General features: G+C 39.2%; 1 protein-coding gene across 7 annotated transcripts in view; it reads left to right on the top strand.

The window, feature by feature from the left end:
* Positions 1–2,226: 2,226 nt before the first annotated feature.
* The window catches only part of ncor2 (nuclear receptor corepressor 2), a 101,585-nt gene continuing 76,846 nt past the window's right edge, over positions 2,227–26,965 (top strand). For all 7 annotated transcript variants that reach the window (XM_059336321.1, XM_059336322.1, XM_059336327.1 and 4 more), the window contains exons 1-3: positions 2,227–2,467; positions 22,470–22,665; positions 23,468–23,583. In XM_059336321.1, the coding sequence (XP_059192304.1) occupies positions 22,561–22,665; positions 23,468–23,583 (221 nt within the window). In that variant the 5' untranslated portion in view covers positions 2,227–2,467; positions 22,470–22,560. The remainder of the gene's footprint in view (positions 2,468–22,469; positions 22,666–23,467; positions 23,584–26,965) is intronic.

The following is a 26,965-nucleotide window of genomic DNA, read 5'->3' on the forward strand; positions in this document are numbered from 1 at the left end:
ACAAAGGGGGAGCTCCATTAATCTGGTAGACTGCGAATGGCAGCTCGTCTTTTTAGGAGTGCTGTTTTGATGAGGATTTTCCCTCCAGCCTCCTCTGTGTTTCTAAAGGATTTTCTGTTGTTCATCTTTTATTTCAGAGCCGTAATGACTGTCTGCAGCGCATCTATCAACTGACAGCCTTTGAAATCTCTGAAGTCTGCAGTCACTCTCAGTGGTGCCTTTCATGTGGGCTCTAGATCTATCGAACAATCCTCTCCAGATTAAAAATAAATAAATAACTTGTACAGGTGTGTCCCTCCAAAATTTATTTTTTTCAATCATGTAAAATGTCCCTTGTTCAGATACAATGTATTTGAGGATCTCGAGAAAATTTTACCTGGCCATTTGGGCTTTGTCTGATGCTCCATTCAACTCTACAGGGGCTCTGGCTGCAGATGAAACACAGCTGTTGACATCAAAACTGGCAAGTGAAAAACATTTGTGCTTTATCAGTGAGCTGACAAATTGGGCATTGCAGAGAGATGGGGGATAGATTATTCCGACATGCGCCTGGGTTGAGAGAGCCCAGCTGAAATAAACAGCTCTCTTTCCTGCTCTGTGATGGCTGGATGAAGAGATGGTGGTTATACTGATGGTTAGAGGGGGTCTCCCAAACCACAGAGCAGAAAGAAAAACACGGGGAAGAAAAACAATCCCATCTGACATCATCGGGAAGGCTGCCGCTGAAATTTAGGTCAAGATATAGCCTGCCTGAAGTGTGCCAGATAGTTATATAGCAAAGTGAGGTTGCCAACACCTCGTCCAAATGGAATGACATAATACAAAATCAAAAGTATACGACATAAAATAAAGTGAAACTAATACCCTTAGCCTGTCAAAACCAGGATTAAATAGCAGCAGGTTTCCACTGACTGAATTAAATATTTTTGAACAGCATCTTTTTGCTGCAGTATGGGTGGCGGTTTTAGAAGCCAGTGTAGCTGTGAAGAGGTTTCAGACCATTTAGAGGGCTTCAGCAGAGTCATCAACTATGTACACAGCATGGGATGTTGTGATCTCCCAAATACTATCCTTCAATGTTGAGTCACTGTATTCACAGCTTGTACTTCTCCACGGGCATCAAGCAGCACAGATGTAGACTCCTGGAGTGTCAACGCTTGAACTGACCCATCTTGAAACCTCTGAGTTCAGATTGGAGCGGGGAGGGAGAGGATAGAGAGGGGTTTGTCCCCCTAAATGTGGTGTGAGAGGGACAATAAAAGTTGTTGATAATAGAACAATATTGTGTGGCAAGACCAGTAAGGATGTAGTGATTGAGATAGATAGATAGATAGATAGATAGACAGATAGATAGATAGATAGATAGATAGATAGATAGATAGATAGATAGATAGATAGATAGATAGATAGATAGAGCAATGGAGAGAGATAATGGTTGCATTTCTTACATTTATCTTTTTTATTTTTAATTATTTTGCTTGATTGTGATGCAACATTGGACATAAATACAGTGATGGTAATGAAAGCAACATATTGCATATGTATCTATATCAATATATCTATGTGCCTCTATCTATCTATACACACACACACACACACACACAAACAAACATGAGCCTAAGAGAAAAAGGCAAGGTGCAAACACTTGTAGTTCTTTATGCTTTGTTGTTTTACAAGGTTCATACACTTTTTCAGTGGTCAAATTCAAGGACTTTTCAAGGACTTTCAAGGTCCATTTTCAAGCTTTTCCAGGACCTTACAACGATTGTAAGTTGCATGTTTTAGATGAGTACTTACATGCTAAAAGGGGTAATTTCACTCAATCATACCAACAGCGATAGTATTATGCTTTTAACAACCAAAAGTACGGTTTGCTAATCTCAATATTCAATTTAGTATTTTTTTTCATTGAACATGTGATTATCTATAGTCAGAATGCAAGAGAAATACAGTAAGAATTTCCAGCATTTTCAAGCACTTTATCCAAAATCCAAGCACTTTTCAAACCTTGAAAATACAACATTAAAATTTAAGCATTTTCAAGGATTTCAAGCATCCGTATGAACCCTGTGTTTTAGTGCCGTAGGATGATCACTGACTGTAACACTAGTGGATTTGTTGTGGGCATGGGAAAAGTGCAGCCCTTGAGTAAAGAGGAGGGGCGAGAGAGCATGCGGACCTATGGAGAGAGAGAGAGGCGGTTCAGCCCCGCTGTGGTCTCAGCAGCAGCGGCTTACAGACTAGTGATAGACCACTGTGTTGTGCAGGAACAGGCACGACATAGCTGAAAACCGCCAGCGGAACAAATGAAAACGAAAACTGCTCTTTCATGTGGATTAATTCAGGAACGAGACACTCAATCGAAGCGAGAAGCTTTTTAAGCGATTTTGGAGCGACTGACGAGGATTTGGATATTAGCTCCTGTACGAGGACACCGCCGAATGGTTTCTCTTGCCCCGCCGCTAAGGTTAGTTAGCCTCCATAGCTGGCTGTCCGTTGGTTTGGGGGGGTCTGTCTCTTCTGTTGTTGGTCGACGGGGTCCGGCTATTCTTTGGAGGAGAAACATACATAGCCGTATTGACCTTTTCGAGGCTATACGTTACGTTATAGCTACACGATTAGTCGGACATTTGGGAAGTGTAGTCAGATTGTAAGAACAGTTAGAGTAGCCGGTTGCTCGCCCCATCACAGTGCTCCTAGTTGACTGGCTATCGTCAGCTAGTTAATTATTTTATAAATCATGAACACGTGCTACATGGCTAAGCTAAGCTAGCTAATTGCTAACGGTGCTAGCTACCTTAGCTAGCTGTCAGAACTGCGGACTAGCTAACGTCAAATGTATTGAACTGAATTATTCCTACATTTGTGTCCCCTGTGTAACGTTAAACACATAATTCCCGCACACCACACACTATAAATTATTAGTGAATGATGGCATTTCCTTTTAGGTGTCAATAACGTTTGTTATTTTGTGGTATCAGGCTAAGTGAGTTAGCCCGCTAACTTAGCTATATACAGCAGCGCCCGGTTTACGTTTGTAAACAGTGATTTTTACACTCTAAGAAATGATTCAAGGAGCCTGTAAATGTAACACTAATATAAAGGTATGCATACTAAATAAAAATGCTGAATATCGTCATGATGAGTATTTGAGTTGACTACATAAAAATTCATTAGTAGAACCCCAACAGGAATCGTTGTGTAAAATATCCATATATAAATTAAGTTTACTTCTTCAAAATAAATTAATATTTGACTCAAAGATTACATGGTTTAAATATTTGTAATAATAAGTGTAAATTGTCAGTACATCACATTTAAATCATAAGCAAATTTGCAGTTATAACCTACAAATGTTTTCAATTATATTTACTCAGTTTGTTTAGTGATTTCTACTCATGTTTTCCATATGGTTGACAATTTCCAATGGTAATTGAGCCAAGTCAATTTATTTAGACGTACTTGAAAATATGAATTAAAGCAAGTATGCAGTATTATTTTTTTTGAGTGTACATGAAGTTGACCTAGTGCGCTCTAGCGATCTCTAATCTAATGCTGGTTGGTCATGCATTGCTTTGTTGTCAGATAACTTGGGTGATGAACTATGATGTCAAGTCATTGACAAATCAAAAGGAACGTAAAGTGAGTTAGTGTAAATGGTTGTCTCAGATAGATAAGTTTGTTTTCTGACAGTAACGGTTGCCTTGCTATTGAGTTGGACTATGATTTTGTTTATTTTTAAATTTTAAACAATTTTTTTAGGTGGGCTTCTTTTAAGAATCATTCATACTAGCTTATCGTCACCCTATTAAAATAATCGCCTAACTAATTTTTTAAAGTTTTGCAGGAAACACAAAAAACTTCACCAAAAGTGTAACATATGACATTTGTTGATCATTTCACTCAAAAAGGATGTAACAATGGATGGCTATTGGCATAGTAATAACACTGTGTGTAAATTATGTAACTTAAGAGAAATAAATGACAATTTTTTTAACATGCCTTTGTGACTAAAGCAAGATATGGTAACACTTTATTTTGAAGGTGTCTACATAAGTCACACAAGCCTGTCAGAAACATGACATGACAAATATCATGAACATTAATGTTACTTCAGAGCGTCATTAATGTTCATGACAGATCCCATGTCATGTTTATGACACGCTTATGTCGCTCTTATGTAGACACCTTCAAAATAAAGTGTCACCATATCTTACTTAAGTCACAAAGGCATGTTAAAAAAAATGCCCAAGTCACATTTTATTTAAATAATAGATCTGCTGTCACACACTTGACATAGGCCATTATCTTAAAGTGGTAAAATCACATGATCTGATCAACTGAAGATGTAGGCGATTTTACCATAGGTGGCCGGCGTCGTGAGGAGATGATTTAGGCAAAAAAAAGAATTTTGACAAAAAATGACTTGGCGATTATTTTAACAGTGTGACGTAATGATAGTTATCCACCTGTAAACAAGCTGTTAGAGGCTGACTCATTTGCAAAATGAGCATTATGTTGTCAAATGTTGTTGATGTATTTAAAGAACAATCAAACCTTGTTGTGAAATACCAAGGGATGTCACACTAAGTGAGGTGATCATTAACATAAACAAAGTCACCATGTGTTGTTGAAGAAGCGGATGTCTGTTTTTGTCAGCTGTCAGATCTCTTCAACCACATCCATGACAAACAATCAGATACATTCTACTTTTTTAGCTGTCACTTAGCAGTTTGACTACATTTCATTGGTGCCTCTGGAAATGAAGGTGAATGTATTTAATTTGTGATACAGTCAAATGTGGTTTTAAGTGCCTTTAACTAAACATAGCATTGCACCAACATCTACAGTTTTGTGAGTTACAAGTATCAATCAAGCAATGTGTTAATATTATATGATACTTAGGTGGTGTGTAGTTTGTTCAGTGCCCTGCTTGTTTGGTGTTAAAGGGTTTTTTTTGGTCTGTAAAGCAATTCTTTTGTGGAGATATTGTAAATATTTGTATGACTAGCAAACTCGGTGTGACATCCCCTGTGGGCTAAAGCTTATTTTCCTCCTCATTTTGCTCTTCGTCAGCAATCAAACAAAACATGGCATTCTCGTGAGCTTTCTTGGGACTGCTGTCAAATTTGTGTTTTATGGATTTGTTTTAACACAAAAAGCACATTTTGTCACTACTGGTCCTATCTAGGCATGCAAATAGTTTTAAGGCTTTGATTCTTCTCTGAAACTACTCTTGCCACCCCAAAACATTGAAGATGAAAATATCTTTGTTGGGTGGCGGCAACACAAGTCAAAATTGTGTTTGCATAGCTAGTTAGTTACCATTAGTGGTAAGTGATATGTTTTTTGTACCTTTGGTCAACTGTTCTCTTTGATTTTGTGACCCTGGGTTACCGCAGGAAAAAGTTTAGCTGAAGTGGTATGTCATGATCTTGATTTATCTCCCCATCTGATCCACTTACTAGCTGATGACCTATAAACGATAACCACACTCAATAAATGCATTGCATTTGGCATTTTAAATGACACCTGTGCTAATTTCTGAAAACTTAGATCCAAATTTCACAAAACCGTATCAATTTTTTTTATGTAGTGGAGTTGGTTTTTCTTTAGACCCACTCATGCTATAAGATAAAGCACTGGGAAACCTTGCAACCATAACGTTTCCTGTTGCTGCTACACAATTAAAGTCTTCCTCTGGCAGACTATAATAAGGGTTCTTATTGTGAAACGATTTCACACACATTCCTGAAGTCTTAGTCAATTACATTACCAACTGCCACTCCCTTGGTGTGTGAGATGCACAAATATGGACATTGTGTTTTTTTTCGTCAGCTGATAAATTTTACATATTGCAAGAAGGAATTTGCAGAAGAACAAGCCACAAGCAATTGTTTTGTTCCTGCATCACAGGGTCAAATCGCCATTACATATAGTTGGCTACTGCACAAATATTATTGCTTTGTGGAAATTTGGTATAAGGCGTGGGCTTGATATGAATTAAATTATTTCTCTTCCTGATAAGCTAGCTTTTACAGTTGCACTGTGCAAAGTAAATCATTGTTAAATGTGAAATAACTAACATATTTGGGCACTGCAGACCCTTTAAGTTGATATGGTGCTGGTTAATCTGGTAATCTGGTTGTTAGCAACCAGACACATCTAGCAGTTAATGATGCAACATTATCATTCATTTGGAGTAGTGTTTGGCCACAAGGTGACTACAAGTCCAATATTCACTTGTTTTTTGTTCCCACCAACTCTGGAGGAAAATATCTGGCTTTTGGCTGCTAAAATGCTTGACTATATTCCCTAGCTAGTTTCTTGCTGCCTGCTTCAGCTGAAAACCACATTATTAAAACGGTGAGAGTGAAGCAAAACAGCAAAGTTACTTGCCGGACAGTGGAACAATGAACTGAAATTTGCTATAAAGGTCTGTAAAGCCGAGGGGAGCTTCTGATTCGAGTTAAAATTCTCTGTAGATGTATTGCTATGAGCAACCCCTTTGACATTGCCATTTCATACATTGTTATGATAAAAATATCAATTATAGCTATTAATTGCCTGATGGAAGTATCTGGTAGCTCACAGAGTAGAGTGTGTACCATTAGGGTTGATTATGGCAGTGTGTTCTTAGCTACATGTCATCTCCTCTATCTTTCCTCTCTGTCTTTCTTAATATCAAATAAAGCAGAAATGCCCCCAAAAAATAATTGTTAAAAATAAAAACGATTTTACACTTGTGTTTTTTTAATGGCCAATATTTCCATTAAAATCCCAAAGTGCTGGTCATGTAGAACTACTACCGGACATATGTGTTGTATAGCCACCCTATAGTCTTAATCTAAATGACAGTATCAGACATCCAAGAGCGTGACAAATCGGCGACATGTGATGACCTGCTATACACCCTGTGTAAGGGCGTCTGTGACACAGAGTAGCTGTGTTGTGTTGTTATATCACTTTTTTATATGCCTCATTGTTTTCCCTGCTGTGCATGGCATGCTGCTGTGTTGGTGTGTCCATTTGACCTCACACAGGAAGTGACAGGATGAAGCTCTGATTCACAAAAAACCCGGCAATGCAAATTGTGGGTGTGTTTATTTGTGCCTTAGCATGCAACTGCTGTGAAACAATCGGAAAATAAAATTAGATTCCTTTGATTCATTGCTTTGTTCTCACTGACACTACTTCCTCTCTTAATTTACCATCTACCTCTCTACCAATGATGCTCTCGATCACTGGCTGTGCAGCTAAGGGGGAGGGAGCAACTTTAAATGCTGTGTGTTTGCTGACAATTGCTATACATTTATTGAATTTATTTATTTATTTAGTTGCCATATGTTGCAACTGACATTTTGGCAGTTGATCATTTTATCTGCTTGACAACTAGATGTGATACCAGTAAAAAAAAAACTGCATCAATAGCTAATATATGAAATCTGACATAGGAGGAAGTTGGAAGTTTGGGGCTCCACTGAACTGGCAATGGTTGTTCACATCAGAACACACTTTGGGGGAAAGTACAAGCATACATTTAGATGTTTTGATACCATATTCTTCTGAATGGAAACATTTTTCTGAGCATTCTTTTTCATTTATTACTGTTCCATTTGTACTGATATGGGTTCTTTTTGTCTGTGTTGGGTACACACCTTGATGCTTTTATTCAATCTGTAAAGTGCACAATCTATGGGGTGATGTTAAAACTGAAGTTAGTTTGATGAAAGCCAAACGTCTCAAATGCATCAGTATTTACTTTTGTCTTGATAGAGACAGCATACAAGAACTTGCCTTAAATACGTGACAAAAAACATATAAATGAAATAATAATGCAGATATGACATATACATAGGACCCAAGAATAAGGAAAACACAAGCAATTTGACCAAACTGTTTGCTCAAAGATTGGGCATTTGAGGGTAATTTGTGGTTTGTACACAGTTTAGTTGGCACTTCAACATAAAGTATGCAGGTGTTGTGCTCAGTCATAGTGCCGGGAGACAGTTGGTGTGTCTGACAAGGCAGCCTAGAAAGCACAAAGTCTGCCAATAATTCATAATGGTGTGACATTGCTGACTTCAGTTCAATCCACTCATAGTACAGTGTCCGCTTGGATTGTAAAGAGTTAAAAGAGAGTGAGGAGATATCTCTCCCTTATCCAAAAGGGTAATGGGGGCAAAGATAATCCCGTGCTCAGTGTGGTGCCTCAGGGAGACCGTTTCAGTGCTAGTCCAATTTCTGCTCGTATTATGAAACACAACACAGTTACGAAACTAGAAAGGGGAGAGTTCTCGCTCATTTTATTGTCTGTGAAAGATGAATCCTCACAGTGATTTCTTGTGGGAAGAAAAAGCATGTTGCATCATTAGAAATCACAAGTTATTTCCATTTCAATTCACAAAAGCGTAAATGTTATACATTTTCCCTTCCTTAGTAGGTCTGCAACAATCAATTATTATAACATTTACCTATTTCCCCAGAAATGGTTCAACTTAAATTGAGGCCCGATTTTAACTTGAGCTAGGTGAGCGAATGACCAGTTGACCACTAATGTGTCTCCATCCATTTACTACGAATTGGCACAAATACTGAAGTACTCGATTTGGACGCCAGTATTCATTTAACATATAGACAACTCAATTTCTTCTATTTCTTTTTGCTTTGTAAACGTCAACATTTTTGTATCTGATATAGCCTTTGTTTAAATCTCAACCAGAATTTTGGTTGCTGATTTGCAGGTTGGATTTAAATCAACATCCTGCTTAACTTTGTAATTTGCACAGACTAATCTGCATCTCAGTGTTGAAAGCATCTTTAATTTAGGCAGATCCATTCATGGATCTATTCAGGTGTAACTGTTGCTCCAATGAGCATTTCACACTGCATAATAAACTAAATTAGTGAAAGCACATGAAACAATGATAATACAGAAATGACACAACTTTGGTATGCGGTGGACTTTATGAACCCTTAAGTTAACACGCAGAAACCAAAGAGGGAAATATGAGGCAGTCACCATGAAACTGCCTCCCAGGCGCATTCCCTCCTCCCACCCAGCTTCCCTCTCTCTGAATGAGTAACAGCAGCTGTCTAGGACTTTTTGCTCACTAGTGCACTGCACCTGGTAGGTTTTGCGTGTGGAGAATGTTTTGCTTGACTTGGTGTGGTAGAATATTATGATCAGGCACAGCTGGTCTGTTACAGTGCCTCAAATTACTCATAATCAAAGTACCATTGAACTGGACACAGTGCCACCCCAGTTCCATTGGCCACACTGGGGCTGAGGTTGAGCAGTTGTGCTATTTTCTGGGATTGCCAAATGGAAAACTGTGGTTATGAGATGTTATTTCATTTGAGGACAGTGCCTTTCTCATATGGGCCAGTATAGATTTTGCAAGTAACAATTAGTCTTGTTTTCCCCTCACCTTTAAGCCTTCCTACTTTCTTATTAACGTTGCAGCCATAAAAGGGTGGGTGTTGGGTCTGTTGGGGAAGCTAGCCTAAGGGTTAATGGGGTCTGAAGGTCAGACGGATTCTCCGTCTGTGACTCTGTCGAGCTTAAAAGGGCCAAGATTTATCTGCCCCAATAGGAATGTATGATGCTGCTCACAATAATCAATGCCGCAATATTTTTAAGAGCTAGAAATTTTTGGCTCTGCAGTTTTTCTGCCAAACAAAGTCAAATCAGAAACAGGCTTCTTATTTTTTTTGCTAATTGCAACACGTTCCTGCTTAAGATTGTATTCAAAACCACTGCTACTAATTTACTTATAAACAGTCCTTGACCTCAACAAGCCAACATTTTTTTTTAACTGTTGTTACTATTTCAACTTTATTTCTTCATGTAGTTGCTTTTTTGCACCTGCACTCCTGGCGTTCAAAACGTTTGCATCACAAATATGTATGTGCAGCATGTTGCTGACTCCCACAACGCAACATTCACAACAATATGTTTTTCTCTTTAACTCTTTAATGATATGATGAGTTGGATAAATCCAACAAAGGAAGTAGTATGTAAAGTTAGGGGCAAGATTAGTTTCTTATTTGGGCTTTGTTTTTGGACATGTCGGGTAGTCTAGTCCAGTGACTAGGTAATTTTAAAAAGTTTGTTAAAAGAAATTGGACTGTAAATCAAACTTTAGAAAGTTTTTTTTGGCATATATTAACTTGAAAATAATGACTCTCTGACCCACTACTTGCAGAGAGCACTGGCAAAGTTTGCAGCCCACCTGAGAGCAAACTTTGTGTTGTTGCTGTTACACAGAATAGATCAAGCAGTGTTACGTAAGTACGTGGGTCTCTAACTTTAGGTGTTGATGTGACCTAACTGGAAGCTGATCTCTTAAGTCTGAAATTAATATGGGTTGATCAGAAGTTGCTATATTTATTATTATTTTAAGAAAACTGTGGCTCAGAATTGAGCTGGATGGATTTTAATTTGCACCAAAACTAACACCTGTGAAATCTATTGCCTGTATGTCTAAACAAAGCAAAAATGTGTCAAAACAAAATGTTCTGTAGTCATATTGTGGTAATGTTAGATGTTTCTTATAATCTGAATATGTGCAACAACATGTTCTTGAATCCTTTGTCATCACTTAGACTTTCATTCATGTGCTTCAGTGGAATCCAAACTACTGTCAGTTAGGTAACTTCCTTTAATCACTTGTGTTATAATTGCATAACACTGTGCCAACTAACAAGTGAGATTTATGACCCCACAGAGGTGATATACCTGGGACTCTCCAATAATCAGTTTGAACTGAAGAACACTTTTGGATGAGGGGAGAAATGTTTTCATGAATGTTCTACCATGTCCAGTTGCTCTTGAACCAACCCCATCTTGGTCTTTCTTCCTGTTGTCTTTTGAAGTGTATGAAGGAGTTTCTCAGTCAGTCAGGGTATTTGGAGATCATTTTTGACAGCACCTTTTATAAATGCAATCAAGACTTTTAAGCTGCTTTTGTTACTTTTCTTTTGGTTTTAATTAAAAACACCATCAAAATAATGGATTAATGTGATATTCTCTATTCTTAGAACACTCCACTAGACAAATGGACAACCAAAATAGTTACTTGCATCCCTTATTGTGTTGACTTGGAAGTCCAACATCATTATTTAAAAGCCTTATATAACATCACTTTGATGGTATGTTGTTGTTCTGTGAAATATTAGAAATTAATTAAAAGTTAAAGCCATGTATTATTCATAAGGCGTTTTGTTTTGATTTCCGTTGCTCTGAAATGGAGTTGCTATTAAAACCAGTCACCCATATTTAAACATACTAAAAGAGAGGCAGACAGCGGATTAGCAGAGATTAGAAATGGCTCTGCGGTAAGTGATTCACTTGACTCTGTTACGCAACGCAGATGACAGCATGTTACACGACATGACTTTTGTTTGTGTGTAGGCTACAGCTGTGGGTAGCGTTGAATTTATCTCTTTGATTAGCCTAACCTCTCTACTAGGAATGTGTGTTACAGCATAGTTTGTTTTTCACATGCTGGAGAGCATGTTAGTAAGGCCAGCCAAGGGCACACACCTCAGGGTTGATGATCTTTCCGTGAAAATACGCGTGACATGTAGCAGTGAAAGGTATGAAGGCTCAAGTTGAGTGTAATTACAGGTTCTGGTGTGCTTGTGCGGGGAAATTGACTTGACATGTCAAGACTCCTGTCTTGACATGTCAAGTCGCTGGATCCATGACAGTGCAGTTTGGAACAAATTAGTCCCCTGAGTGCATCAGAACATCAGCTGCTGGGTTTGGGTATTTTCCCAATAAATCTTTCTCTGTTCATAATTAAAAACCTTGTGTATCAAATCTAGCTGCAATGTTTTGTTTGCTATGTTGTCTTTGTAAATAACACCAGCATGTATGGTCATTAGTGTACACACATGCACACTCTTACAGTGTACACACACACTTGAACCCTCTCATGCATAAATAGAAGCTCTGTGAGGCTGCTGTCATGATGGGCAAACAGAGGCACTCGGGTTGCATGCTGCCATACAGAAGAACATTTCAAAGCTCTTGAATAATTAAGTAGCAGTGAGGGGGAAGTAGGTCAGCCCAGCAGACAAGTGCACTCCTCAGTTTTATTTCCTGCTCCTCAGCATGGAGAGCTGAATATCAGGTGGGGTTTAAGAACAGAGCCAACAGAGAATAAAGAGGGATTTGTGAGTGGAGAGACCTCATACATCACAGCGATGCTGTCACATTGTGTCCTGCTGAGCTGATGAGGAGTGTTTGGTGTATTGCCATCCAAGAGGGTGTGGAGAGAGTAATTTTGGGCATCGATGATTAACAAATAATCCGTCACAACAATTACTCAACATCAATCAATGTTTGATTGTTTATCATTCATGCCATTTCTTATAATTCTGTCATGTATCATGTGTAATTGGGGGGTGGTGTTAATAAATTGCCTTTAATTGTAAATCAATATGGGCAATGTCATATCAATCCATCAGCAAAAGATGGTATGATTCAAGTTGTCAATCAGGCGGGGCTATCAACATGCTGGTGTTGCACCAAACATGATTTGAAAAGTTTTGAAGAGTTTCCCTGACTCATTAGGAGATCATTAACTGATATTGTTATTGATATTTAATTTGATTGAATTTGATTGAATATATACACTGTGTTCCAAATTATTATCCAACTGAGTTTTTTCTCCGATTTTCCTAAATAGTCAATGCAAATGACAGTCAGCATAATTTAAGTCATCAACCATTAGTTTAATGAATTGTAATGTGATTGGACAAACCTCTTAATGATAACAGTATTTTTTTAAAAATAAAAAACTTAAAATGCACTGTTCCACATTATTACGCACGACAGAGTTTTATAACATTTTATAGGTTTTTTAAGAACTGAAAATGCTCATTTTTGGATTTTCCAGCATTCGGAGGTCATATTTACTGAAATCAAAAGCTATTTCAATCAAAATCATCTTAACAAGTCAAGTTACATTTTAACATAGGACCCCTTATTTGATAGCAGCTTCACAATTCTTGCATCCATTGACCTTGTGAGTGTTTGGAGAGTTTGTGCTTGAATTTCTTTGCAGGATGTCAGAATAGCCTCCCAGAGCTGCTGTTTGGATGTGAACTGCCTCCCACCTTCATAGATCTTTCGCTTGAGGATGCTCCAAAGGTTCTCAATAGGGTTGAGATCAGGGGAGGATGGGGGCCACACCATGAGTTTCTCTCATTTTATGCCCATAGCAGCCAATGATGCAGAGGTATTCCTTGCAGCATGAGATGGTGCATTGTCATGCAGGAAGATGATTTTGTTACGGAAAACACGGTTCTTCTTTTTGTACCATGGGAGAAAGTGGTCAGTCAGAAACTCCACATACTTTACAGAGGTCATTTTCACACCTTCAGGGACCCTAAAGGGGCCGACCTGCTCTCTCCCCATGATTCGGCCCAAAACATGCCTCGCCACCTCCTTGCTGACGTTGCAGCCTTGTTGGGACATGGTGGCCGTCCACCAACCATCCACTACTCCATCCATCTGGACCATCCAGGGTTGCACGGCACTCATCAGTGAACAAGACTGTTTGACAATTAGTCTTCATGTATTTCTGGGGCCACTGCAGCCGTTTCTGCTTGTGAGCATTGGTTAGGGGTAGCCGAATAGAATAACTGATAGAATAACGCATAACTGCAAGCCTCTGGAGGATCCTACACCTTGATGTTCGTGGGACTCCAGAGGCACCAGCAGCTTCAAATATCTGTTTGCTACTTTGTAATGGCATTTTAGCAGCTGTTCTCTTAATACGATGTTTTTGTCTGGCAGAAACCTTCCTCATTGTGCCTTTATCTGCACAAACCCGTGTGTACTCTGAATCAGCCACAAATCTCTTAACAGTACGATGATCACAATTAAGTTTTCGCGAAATATCTAAAGTTTTCATACCTTGTCCAAGGCATTGAACTATTTCACGCTTTTCGGCAGCAGAGAGATCCTTATTCTTTCTCATATTGCTTGGAAATGGTCATCTGCTTAATAATGTGGAACGCCCTTCTTAAGTAGTTTTTCCTTAATTGGGCTCACCTCGCAAACTAATTATCACAGGTGTCTGTACTTTGATTTCAGTGATCCAAAGAGCCCTGAGACACAATACCATCCATGAGTTTAATTGAAAAACAAAAAATGTAATCTTTATGGCACTTAAATACAATTTGCGTAATAATTTGGAACGCGGTGTATATATATATATTTTTTAACTGTTTAATCAGTTGCTGATAATTTATTTTTTTCCCTACACATTGACAACTTTTATCAGATATGTACTCTATCTAATCAAAAACACAACTACTCTGCTGTTCTGTGCTTTCTCATAGTGGTCTAATGTGTTTTGTATGTGGGAGAAGGAATTATTTGTTTTTAGAAATCTGTTTTTGAATTCAGGAATCAAGAACAAGTACTATGTGATGTGCAGTGTTTGAAGGCCTCATTTCTACAGTGACCAGCAGGGAGGGGGAGGGGGAGCCTTATGTAATTTCACACAGTGTCGCTGAGGCGGCTGGCAGCAGGGGAACAGGCAGGAAATCCAATAGCTGCTCTGCTGTCCAGCCTGGATACAGCTGGATGATCTACATCTGGAGGTACAGGCCAGCCAATCATTGGCCCAGTCCATCTCTCAGCCCCTCTGTCTGCGGTCTTCCCTGTCAGACACAAACGTTTACCAGACAACATTTATAATTAATACTTCATTTTATAGTGCTCATTTTGTATATATTTGCTGCTGTGGGAAAAATGCACAAATTAATTTGGTGTCACATTGTTTGTTTTTTATTCAGTGCACCTGACCTATGATTATAAGAATTTATAAGAATTACACTACAGTCCAGCGAAACTGCAGAGCAGCTGCCTGAAACTAAACTCAAAACGCCTTTGGCCATCATCTATGATGTGAAAAAAAAAATCACATTTCCACACAAAGAAATAAAGTCTTTTGTCCTGGTCACAGCTCAGTTATTAAATCCTCGTTATAAAAACACTAGCAGTCAGCAGCAGAGCTGAGAGCATCAGAGCAGCAAACGGAAACTAGTCACACATGCTCTGTGTTGTGCTGCTCTTTGTTTCACTCACCTTCTGTATTTCAATTTAAGTTAGATTTGTAAAAATGCATAGCAAGTGAGAGTGATTTGAATGCTCAAAGTTTTGGTGGGCAGCACTAAAGTAGTAGCAGTTCTGCTCTAGCAAAGGCAGCCTACTTATTGCCTTCATCTTTAATGCTGGTCCCATACAAGAGGATAATTTGGTTAATTTAGGGTCAGAATCGTCCCTTCCAACTGGGGCTGGGCAATATATCCATGTATGCCAAATATATCCTAATATTGCTAATAGTAACTATAGTGAATATAGCATGTGTTCTGATAATTCAATAAATAAATAATATAGTGTCATAATAAATAATTGTGTCTTTGAAGGCACATTTGGTCATGCAAATTCCCATGGTAGTGGCCAACCCCCATTCCAACAAACTTGGGATGTTGTGTAAAACATGAATAAAAACAAAATGCAAATATTAAATTGAATATTGGTCGAAAATAATTTTGCAAATCACTGCATTCTGGCTTTATTGCGCTTTTTTAGTGTCAAAACCTTGTTGGCATTGGGGTTGCTTACAGTTAAAATATTAATAATCTGTTAAGCCTGTTATTATGTTAGCGGTCTCCCACATTTTTAAATTCAGTTAAGATTTGAAAATCCTTTGTCCACAAAGCATAAGCTACAAGCTTAAATTGATATCTCTGCAACATAGTGTGTTGAATATATACTGTACATCTGTCACATTTGGGACAAATTAAGTGACCTACTTTTGACACTTTCCAGTTATTTGAATTTTATAGCATGAAATCTTTCTCTTAGTGTAATAGAAATCATATGGTAGGTATTATACCAAAGCTTAAATTATGTTTTTATACTCTTATACTGAATTTAATAATTTAATTATCTTTCACAGCAATGTTTCATTTATGTTTCCGAACCAGATTGTGCCAGATTGATGAAGCCAGAGCTTATATTTTATTTAACCGGTTTGGCCCACTTTTGGTGACAGTTCTATACATTTGTTATATGTCCTCTACTGATAACAGCATAGATGTTATCCTTGTCCAAATTATGGTTTTGTGTTGCATTCGAAGATTGTTTACGTTTCCACTGCTTCCATTTTCAGTTTCACAATCACTTCTATTGTTTTTCACTCCTCACTCGTGGCTGCAGGTGTTCCTCTGGTGCTAATCATACTGTCGTTAACGTGATTGGAAGTGTGCAGTCAGATTCAAAATGAAAGGCGTGAAAGGCTGCGGTTTAGATGATTGTACCTCTTTCCGTCACACAAATTACAGCCGTGTCAGAGTTGACTGTGGGTGTTCACACTTTTCTCGCTGTGTCTCTTCACTTGCTGACTGTGTGTTGTGGCCGCTGACTTCCTGTCTGAAAGTTGAGCAGAGGTAAGGCAAGATCAGCTCTGGGTGTCGGGATGTTCTTTCTCTGTTTGTTACTAATAGCATTGTGCGAGCCACCTGCCTGCCAGGAGCTGCACTATATATCAAGCTGGCACGCAGGCAATAATTGTATCACCTGCTGCCTTTTTATAGCCTCTTTGTCAGCTAACATTTGATTTTACTTCCCTGTTAGTAACTCATTCTCTTGCTTGCCTGTTTCCCCAGTACGATTAAAGGACCTTATTAGTTTGGACTTAAAAATTTTTCAGATTCCTCTGACAACATTAAAGTATTTTTGACTGGCGAAGCTAAATAAGATCTGTTACTTTGTGTTGTTAGTGTACAAATATTAGCCTTTTGTTTATCTTGAATGCTATTTTTTAGGTTAACACAGGTACTGTCAGTGCATTTCTTATATTATGGCCTCTGCACTTTGTTGTCTTCCCCTCAGGGTTTACTAGTAAAGGGGGATTCTGCCTTGTCAGCATTGTCTTTGATGTTACTGCTTGGCAATGTACAGGGCGTTGTTACTATCTTTGATGGATCTTTGTGCTTTTTTCTGCTGTTGTCCAACCATTAAATTAAAGGTGTTTGCAATAACCTTCCCATTTTTCACTGGCTGTTGTACTGCGACTTCCTCCTCTTTACTTCACTGTGTTTCGATTAGTTTTTCTCATGCTGTGCTGTCGACACATGGGGCAAGAGGAATGGACCATTTAGTGTACAAATGTTTAAAGGTGGAGGTTTTATTGCACAGAAAGCAGTCAGAAAAATATATTAAAGAAAAGAGAGAAGAATACAAATCAGTAACAGGCCTTGCACGGTAACTTAATCATTGTGTTATAAAGAATTCCGTAGATAGTTAGATAAAACAAAAAATGGGTGAGGTCAGATGAAAAAAGGCTTAAGTGTTCAAGCTGTGTCTTTCTTGAGAAACTGTTCTTACCAAACAGATTGACCTTGTTTCTGCACCCTGACCTTAAAAACCCCTTGAGACCCCAATGCTGAAGCTCAGCGGATTAATTGCAAGAGCTTTGTTCTCCATGTTAAATTAGGGTGGAGGGAGGGGAAGGGTTGGAGTAGAGCTGGGTCTCCTCCCACCCTTCTGCAGATGAGTGTTGAAGTCAATGCAGAAGTTCAAGGTCTAGTTGTAATGACTGCACGGTGTAAACCTGGGTTTCGTTATCTGGTGAAAGATAACCCTGTTTTTACCAGGAAAATCTGAAGTCAGACCTCTTTGGTCATATGAAGCGGCTGCCACATTCTACTGTTTCCCACACAGCTTCATAATGAAGCGAAGCGAATATATATATATATATATATATATATATATATATATATATATATATATATATATATATATATATATATATATTTTTTTTTTTTTTTTTTCATTGCTTAACGGGTGGTGTTCTCGCAGTCTGCCCGGGTGATCAACCGGATAGGCCAGGGGCCGCATCTCAGTGTTGAAGGATTTCCTCCATGGGGCTGCGTCTAGGGCAGCTTGGATAGGCTATTATGAATCCACATGTATTGATGATTCTTTATTTAGCCTGCCTATCAATTATTTTTCAGCTCTGTAAACAAGATAATATTTCACTGGACCTAAATCGTCAGGGACAGAGAAATCTACAGATCAACACGAACCCTGGTTCTATCTAGCTGTATGTGTGATGATGGAAAAGACCACCTTTTTATCTCTAGAAATCCAAAGTTACAGTGTTATTTCCACAGGCTGTTGGGGTCCCATACCTCTGTCACTTTACCACAATAAGAAGTGGACCACCCATGCTTCAAGTATGGATAAGGGTCATTTGAAAAACTTTCAGAAAGCAAGTGTTTGCATGCATGTATAGTGTTGAAGTTCAGTATTGAGGGTGAGTGAGTGAAAGGGTAAGCGAGCGAGAGCCTCCTTGTCCAGGGCCTTTCGGTAATGAGGCTCCAGGGAGATAAATCCTTATGAGACCTGACAGGGTGCCACATTCCTAGGCTGAGAGTCCTAGCAGCCCCCCTCCCCTGAGCTCAGCTCTCTAGGGCACTGCTTTATAGACTTCTGATGTTGTTCCCAGACCAAGCCTTATGCCCATTACAGTTCAGTCATCTGCCTTTTCACAACAGCTTATACATTCGATTGGAGCCATCGTCTCTTTTGGCTGTCATAATAATTGCAGAAGCCCTTGCTGACACGGCAACCCTATTATTTGTTTTTTTCCATCTGAAAATGCCAGCATTATACTTTACGGGCTTATGATTAACAGTACATTACTGCTGTTGTGATGGGCACTTTTTGTTCTGTCACAGTCCAAGCCATGCTATCAAGGCTCTTATCAAAAATATGTTACAAGCTGTTGGATCCCTCGTACTCTCTTTTAGAGCTTGACTGTCAAGCTACCAAGTCAGACTAGACAGTGATTTGATTAACTGTTTATGTCAGTAGAATTAAACTGTTGTTTGAAGTCAGCCTCCTGCTTTCCTTGGCAGGCTGGAAGCCGTCTGTGTGCTCTGTGCTAGTATTTCCACAGCCATTCCTAAAATGGAGAGAGAGGGTGGGGGGTAAGAGGACGAAATATTGGCTTGCACCGCTGAAGGCTGAGGCCCACTCTACTCCATGCAGAAGACGAAAGCAAAAGAGAGGGGAGAAGGAAAGCACGCTAGAGTGAGAGGGTGAGGTGACTGAGTTCATTCGCAGTGTTGGCAGCGAGCCAGAGACTTGCCTGTGGGTGTCTGTAGCAGTGCCAGTGCATGTGTTTAGCCTCTCGTCTGGAAAGGCCCCATTCGCCTCAGAGTTTATGTCAAAGCTCTCTCATTGTATTGGCCCTCTCATCTTGATTGAGGTTTTTTGTCCTCTGCGGATCTTGTGACTGCCTTCAGACTTGTTTTCGTCCTTCTCAGGGGAATCTCTCAGGACTGGACTGTCATCAAAGAGAGGCTTCCAAGGAGGATGGCTTATCTCACACCCTCTTTGTATTACTGGCCTCTTTTTCTGCCCTTTGTTGAGCATATTTGCATGCTTTGTCAATATCATGAGTTTTCCTCATCTAGTATTTCACCGGCAGTGAGGGCTACTCAAGGACTTCAGCCATTCCCTTTGTGTGGTCTCTTTATCCAGGTCTCTCTCGCCAAAAGATGAGCAAGCAGCAGTTTTCTCAAAAAATATTTCAAACCACAGTTTAGACTACTTGACACAAAGGCAAAGTCTCTAGCTGGTGTGAGAATTTCAGTCATGTTTTCCTATGTTGTGGCCTTTCTGAGCCTGTTTACAGAGCTCCTCTGTTCCTTAAAGCCAGAGTCATGTTCAGCCTCTCGTAATAGAGCCCTTTGCGTGTCTGAAATCAAGTGACACTTTGTTTTTGTGACAGTGGGGCAGGAAGGAAGGAAGGGTAGATAGTGGCCTTCTTTGTACTGCAATAAAGAGTCAGACAACAGAGACTGGCACACTGGCACTCTACTATACATTATATTATGCCAACAATGTAGGTACCTTGTGGTGTTAATGTTCATAGTGCTATAAAAACTTCTTTACTATTGGTTGCAGAAGTTGTTACCTAAACCCTGCCCAGGTTGGGACTTTCAGGGAACCACTATGGCCACCAGCGGACATACCTGGCATTAGTACTGTGAGCTAGTATTACACAGTTTATAAACCACCATTGGCTATGAGTTCGACCAGGTGTTACCATTTCTAAGTTTCAATTAAAATTGTTACATTAAAGTGCAAAATTAAGTGTATTTTCCCACCAATAACATCGTCACCCTGAATATTTTTCGCCAGTCATAACTCATGTACTAGGTGCGTGTGCTTGTGACAGCACTGACATTTATGTTTATACAACCCCAGTTTGTAGAGATAATGCATTTTACTAAAAAGCCTGCAAAACAGTGGAGTTCATGGACATTAGGTAGTACTTTCTACTGTCAGTGAACTCCACAGTTGTGCAGTTACTAGCAGATATCTTCACTGTTATCAGGTCCAAGCTGTCAACAAATCATACAAATGTGGATTTAAAGATGCTACCATTAATCCAAGACCACTAAACAAGATCTATTAAATGCCACATATCCACTGTTTATGGTTATATGAGTGAAAAACAGCTGATTAATGTCAGATAATTTAAAGACACACATCTTGGTTTGAATCAGCTGCAAGGAAGGTGTATAACATTACTGATTATTATATCATTGGTAATAATCACTGAGGGTAGAAATGGTATCGAAAAATAAAAATTTAATTTAGTTTTGGTGATTTATAAATATCAGCACAACCCTATTTCGGAATCAACTGTTGATGTTTTTCTCACTTTTAATAATTTTAACAGGGACAACCGTATACTTCAGACACAAAATGTGTTGCTTTTGACAGAACTTTGTAAATAGTTCTGTCCCCCGTGTACAGTGTTTAGTTCTCCATGTACAAAACATGATTCAGATGAACAAAAATAATTTGTGTATCCGCCCAGTGATTCGGATCCACTCCAAAATGAAATGAGTTCCTCCTTGGACCATGCCACACCCTTTCACCTCAAACAATCCGAACCAAAAACAAGCAACAAGCTTTCAGTGGATATCCTATTAATGAAATGTAATGTTAATAATGTTAGAGATACAGATTGAACGTCTTATTACATTTCCAATTTTCTCAACATTTCTTGTTATGGTTATTAACTCAATTTGGTTATTATTTTCATCTATATAGTTTTCATTTAAATAACAGAAGTAAACAACTACATTGGTGTCAGATCTTACTCACTGCCATCTATGAAATAAAATGCATGTAGACTTTTTTCTGAGGTTGTCTCAATTGAGGTGGTTTTCCATTTCAGTTCACAAAATTGGAGTGCACGCGAAGCACTTTGCTATCTTGTCAAGATTTCCATCAGTGCCATGTTGAGAGCCTACCTTTCTTCCACCATGCCTCTTGTACGGCTCGCACAGCACAGAAAAATGAACTATGAAAGAGGCATCATTAGTCAGAGGTTCATAGATATGGCAGGAGTCACAGAGACACGTCACATGTACTAGTCCACCACCACCACTACCTACTACTATTATCACAGGCTTTTAAGTGTATAAGAGTGGTGCTGTTACAAGATGACCTGAGCTGAACAATGTCTTAACGTTAAATATGTTGAACTAGACCTTAAAAGTCTTCAAATTCGACCCCATTGAGGGGTTGAAGCTATTTCCCAGGTCCACCTTGTTCCTCCTCCGCATTTTCTCCAATTTTCAGTTATGTTTTGTCAGTATGTGTGCTCTAATCTGCATGCTCACTGTAATAGGATTATAGTCCTTTCTTCTGTCTCTCTTTATTTTCACGCCTACCTTCTTTCCTATTTCAATACCTATGTGGAGGATAAACATCTCTTCTCTTAATGTTTACAGAAAAAGTATGTGGGGGTGTATTGCAGCTTACTGCATGCTTGTTTTACTTAGATCTTCACTGTATATGACACACTTCTTGCTGATGAGGCCGATCAAGTTTGCATAACGTCATCTGCAGTTAAAATCTAGTGTCTGGCTCTCAAGGCCTACATCTCTGTCTGTCATTGAGTTATTTATGTTGCCTGTAAAGCCCCATTAAACTCAGAGTATTTTTGGTTTACGGGCTAGCTGCTTGACTTGGCTGGTCTCTGTCTGTGAGTCCACAGTGTGAGGACAGTGGGCCATTCAGTAAGCAGTGAACGAGGGGTTCAGTCTAGCAGGTGCAGGGACTCTCACTCCTTTACTAGAGGCATCGGAGGGGGGAGCAGCTGTGGTAGGGAGGTGATGACATTCTGATATCCGGAGCAGACCGAGACACACACTTTCATCTCTAGCTGCTTGGGAGGTGCAAGCCAGAATACCTCAAATTGTTTTAGAGCAACAGGCATGCATATTGCATAATGTTTTACTCATTGTTCCTTGCAGGTATGAAAGTGTGTGTCAAGGGCAAATCCGCCTTGTTGCTTAACTAGAAAAAATATCTCATGAACTATGTTTCTTTTTTTTTTCTCTCCCTGCAGGTTGCTGGCTAAGAGAAACTGCCAATAATGCAAGACACCTGCTCTGCAGCCACACCCACTTCCTGCCTGTAGAGGAAGCGGCTGTGCCAGCATGTCCTCTCATCCCCAGTCCGTGCCGCCGGGCCGGAGAACTGTGGACACACGGCACCTGCCAAACCCTGCCAGTCTACCACTGCAGCTGCAGCGGGCACACACGGTAAGGAGCCTGGAGAACAATGTGCTTAATGGCACCACCTGTTGTGCCTTTTTTATTTATTTTTTTTAGGTAAAAGCCCTTTGAGAGATTTTACTGGAGTTTTAGCTCTGGTTTTGAATATTTAGTAAACAAGGCATTATTCTGAACCACAGGAAAGGACCTGACCCCAGGGGCCCCCACTGGTGTTCCTCCAGCAGAAACATTCCTAGGTTGCAATGTTGTGCACACAGAGCTGTTCCCTCATTAGATGTTTGAGTTGACAGTTCACGTTGTCATCATGGAGTTACATTAAGGCCCTCCCCCATTATTTCCACCAAAATCTCCTAATTATCAAGATTATGTTCTTCTACATATCTGGGACAAAGCTGTCTGTGAGAGGCCTTTAGCTGATGTAGAGGTTCACTCAGTGACCTCCAGTCTTTGTAAGGCCTTTTTTGTTCTCGTATGGCGGGAGAATTCAAGGCTTACCCCCCAGGATCTCCACATCTGCACCTGTACTTAATCCTCCCACTCCCTCTTGTCATCACATGCAGGATGAGATGAAGGTTGACGGGCTGTGTCCCAAAGTCCCTGACTGGCAGAGGGACACGTTTACAGTAGCACTTGTATGAGAAACAAATGGAAGGAGAGGGAGAAATGAGAGCTGGAGAGAAAAGGACTAGACATTACAGAAGAAACAAGGCAGGGAATGGGAAGAATTGTTGAATATTTTTATAATTTTAGTGTTTTTTGTATTATTCTTAAGGAAAAAGGATAAATGCAGAATATCTGGTTTCATGCTGATAATTTGCTTGTGTTCCAGGAGGTGGGACTGGTTGACTACCACTCTCATCATGCCAGGGACTACAGCTCCCACCTGGCCCAGCCCCATCGCCGTCGGCCCTCCTTACTCTCAGAGTTTCAGCCTGGGAATGAGAGGTAGGTGCACCATGCTTATATTAAAGGCATATTCTCTTACAAGTGACATTGCTATGGTTTTACATGGTAGGGTGTCAGGATTCATTGTGTTTTTAATTAATTTGTAATTTTTCCAATAACTGCTGTACTAAGTGCTCATTTTCATATTGTGCAGTATTACTTTTAGTACAAATAAAGCATCAGGGCACATAATAGAAAATATTTATAGTTGGACAAAAATAACTACATGAAAATATTTTCCAAACTAATATAATAGTTTGAACTTTATATGAACAGTTTATAATAGAAAGAAAGTGTAAAAACAGTCTTTATCAATTTTCAGAGGGTGCTTGAACAGATAATGTGTGACTCAAGTAACCAAATAGAAGCTAAAATGTATGATATTTCATCAAAAGCACTTTATTCTGCAAATGTCATTTAAAAAATTGCCAAAAGTAAACCATTATAAAATAAAAATGATTAGACCTTTTAAATTCTGCGCTCTTCAGTGCAACTGGGAACCCATGAAACAATTTGCTTAGACAGACACATGACAAATATACAGTGAAAATTGGACTTCACTACAGGCTGTTTACACTGGGTAGAGAGGAGAAGAGGAGAGAGGTTGGAAATAGAGGCTGTTAAAAAAATATAGTTCAGTATATAAAGCACGTGCAGGCCCCATTTTGGCCTAGAAATTGGTAAGACTTGTGGCCACTTGGAAAAATGTTGTGTACACAGATAATTTATGGCAGTATAAGTGTGTTTATACTAAACAAAAGACATCTTTGAGTTCTAATTGTAGCCATGATTGTGCTGTAACTGTAGAGGTGCAGGATCTATATATTGCAGTGAAAAACAAGACCACAGAAGCAGAAACTGCCCTGAAACTGCTTAAGGTTCAGAGGGTTAACTGAATAGTTGCACCATGATATTATTATCAATCTCATTCAACAGCCTCCCCTGCTGAGGATTATAGATACCATGACATTTTAAGTTTCATACATTTCCTCATATCCAAGATGCATATTGTCAGTCAGTGTAAAAACAAGCTTCATGCCATTAACATGAAAGGTAGTGTATCCCTTTAATGTATTTGTCCTTGTTGAGTCTTGGTGACTGAGGGACAAAGCATGTTCAATGTAAGCGTCATGCAGGCTACATTTTTATGCAGTATTATTTTACTAAAGCCTCTGCCTGTTAACCCTCCCCCAGTGTAATCCTTGTGTAATTGGCATCCGCAAGCCGTTCCTCTGTAATGTTGTGTTAAACGGCTCTGCGGGGCAATGGAGCTTGCAGTTTTGCCATAACCAATATACCAACAGTAAGTCAGGCAAAGCATTGTAGGCATAGTACTTTCCCTCTGGAGACTCAGGTCTTGTACCTACCAAAGTTGTTTATTATTTATATTGCCATGCTTTTTTGAGGATGAGTACTTGTGAATAATTTATGTGCTTGCCATGAATTTTGCATGATGCACAGAGGATAAGTCACAAGAATTTCTTTTCTCCTCAGTTGATTGTCATGGCATATTTCTTTTTGTGCATATGTTAAAACATGCAAGAATTTTTAAGGGGGTTGATTTTTTTCCTAGAAATCCTTTGGCAGATATTTCTTACACATACAGTACATCGGGTGTGGAACAGGGCTAGTCTTTTTAAATATGTCAAATAATTTGTGTCCCCTTGCGTCTGCAATGAATCAGAGATATAGCAGCAGACAGCAGATGGTAGAACGACTCTGTCACCGCGTGTGGCTGTTGCGTGTTGTGTCGGCGTCTTTAATTATCAATCAGATGGGATTATGGTCTTCAATGTAAAGGCCAGAGCTGTGTGTTGGTCCTGTTTAACGATTAGCATAGCCTTGTCCTACAATTTGGGAACACTGGGTCATTGGTTGACATAGAAATAAACACCACCACACTGTTCAACTGCTACCCACCAGCTCATAATTTGCAGACACCCTTCATTTAATCACTGGTGTTTTGGCAGTCAGTCTCAGTGTACATGGTGCGTCTTTCTTCAAGAGGGATGCCTGATGCAACTTCTAAAGTGGAAAAGCGTGGCTGTTTTTCAGTAAATAAAAAATAACCATCGTATCAAAAAGAGGAGACTAGTACTTAGCCCACCTTACTTTGTGGAGACGGTAAAATAAACTGCTGGCCTTGCTGGCGGTGTGTGAGTGGTAAGGCTTTCAGTTGAATATATCAGGCCTTCAGCATTCCTTAGTGCTTAGGGCTTAGTATCCAGTCTGAAGCCCTCATTCTACATTCTCATTCAGAGTCTGAATAGTGTAATTCTAGCCTTGGCAATCTTTCAATCTATTCTCCAGTCAGATGTGTGCTTGTCTTTTTATAAGTCTCAGTAATTCTGCACACCATGTCTCCATTTGTAGCAAGCTGAAGGTTGTTCACATTCAGACAGAGAATTTAAGCACTAATGTGGCCTTGGAAGCTGCACTTTCTTTGAAGGATGGCATTAATCTTTCTCAGTATGACAGATCTATGTATCCTTCATGTCCTCCTTAATTGTCTTGGACTAAAGACAAGGTGCAAATGTGCTATTTAGTTAATGCTCCAAATGCACCCTAATTACAGGTCAGAAAACCACAACAGTATAATCATTGGTGAGCAACTGTGCTAGTTGTTTGTTTCATCCTGCTCTCTACTCCAGGCAATATCGCAGTCACTCCGCCTCTTCCCATCTGTCTGAGATCACTGAGACTACTTGAGAAAGGGAGTGAATACATTTTGTAGCAAGCATAACAAGACAGAGAAACCACTTAACAGGGTTTCTTTTCTGCCCAGATTACTGAGGAGAGTGCAAACAAATCTGGTGCAATAATGCAAAATGAGTTTTTCCCATAGCTGTGATTATTAACAAATATCTGTGAACTTTGATTAATGTAGTTAATGGATATTAAAGCAGTATTCTGAGGGCTTCCGTACAGAACTCATTACATGAATGTGTGCATAGTTACATCGTGTATTTTCCAATATTTGCACAAATGCTCCTAAATAGCTTTCTATATTATGTAATGTAGAGGCAGACTGATGAGGGATTTCTGAGACAGATGCCAATTTTAGAGGGGAACAATTCACAGATTACTCATTTGGTGGCCGATAGAATGAATTTTGTAGCTAGAATGAAAATAGACTTTTTCTGTGTGTTTGTACATTTATTTTACACCAGGATTATTACAGAAAGGGATAGAGGGAGAACAGGGCGAAAAGATTTTTCTGTGTTTTCTAAAACTACTACTTACTGGATAACCTGATGTGATTGCAAACTGAAAACCAAAAAATATATGAATAAACAAAATATTACAATGTAAAAGTACTTATAAGACTACTCTCTTTTAAGCAAACAACTTACTAAGGATTTTAATATCGTTATACATTATA

This window comes from Centropristis striata, chromosome 7 (genome assembly GCF_030273125.1).
Source record: "Centropristis striata isolate RG_2023a ecotype Rhode Island chromosome 7, C.striata_1.0, whole genome shotgun sequence".
In the NCBI taxonomy this organism is placed as follows: domain Eukaryota; kingdom Metazoa; phylum Chordata; class Actinopteri; order Perciformes; family Serranidae; genus Centropristis; species Centropristis striata.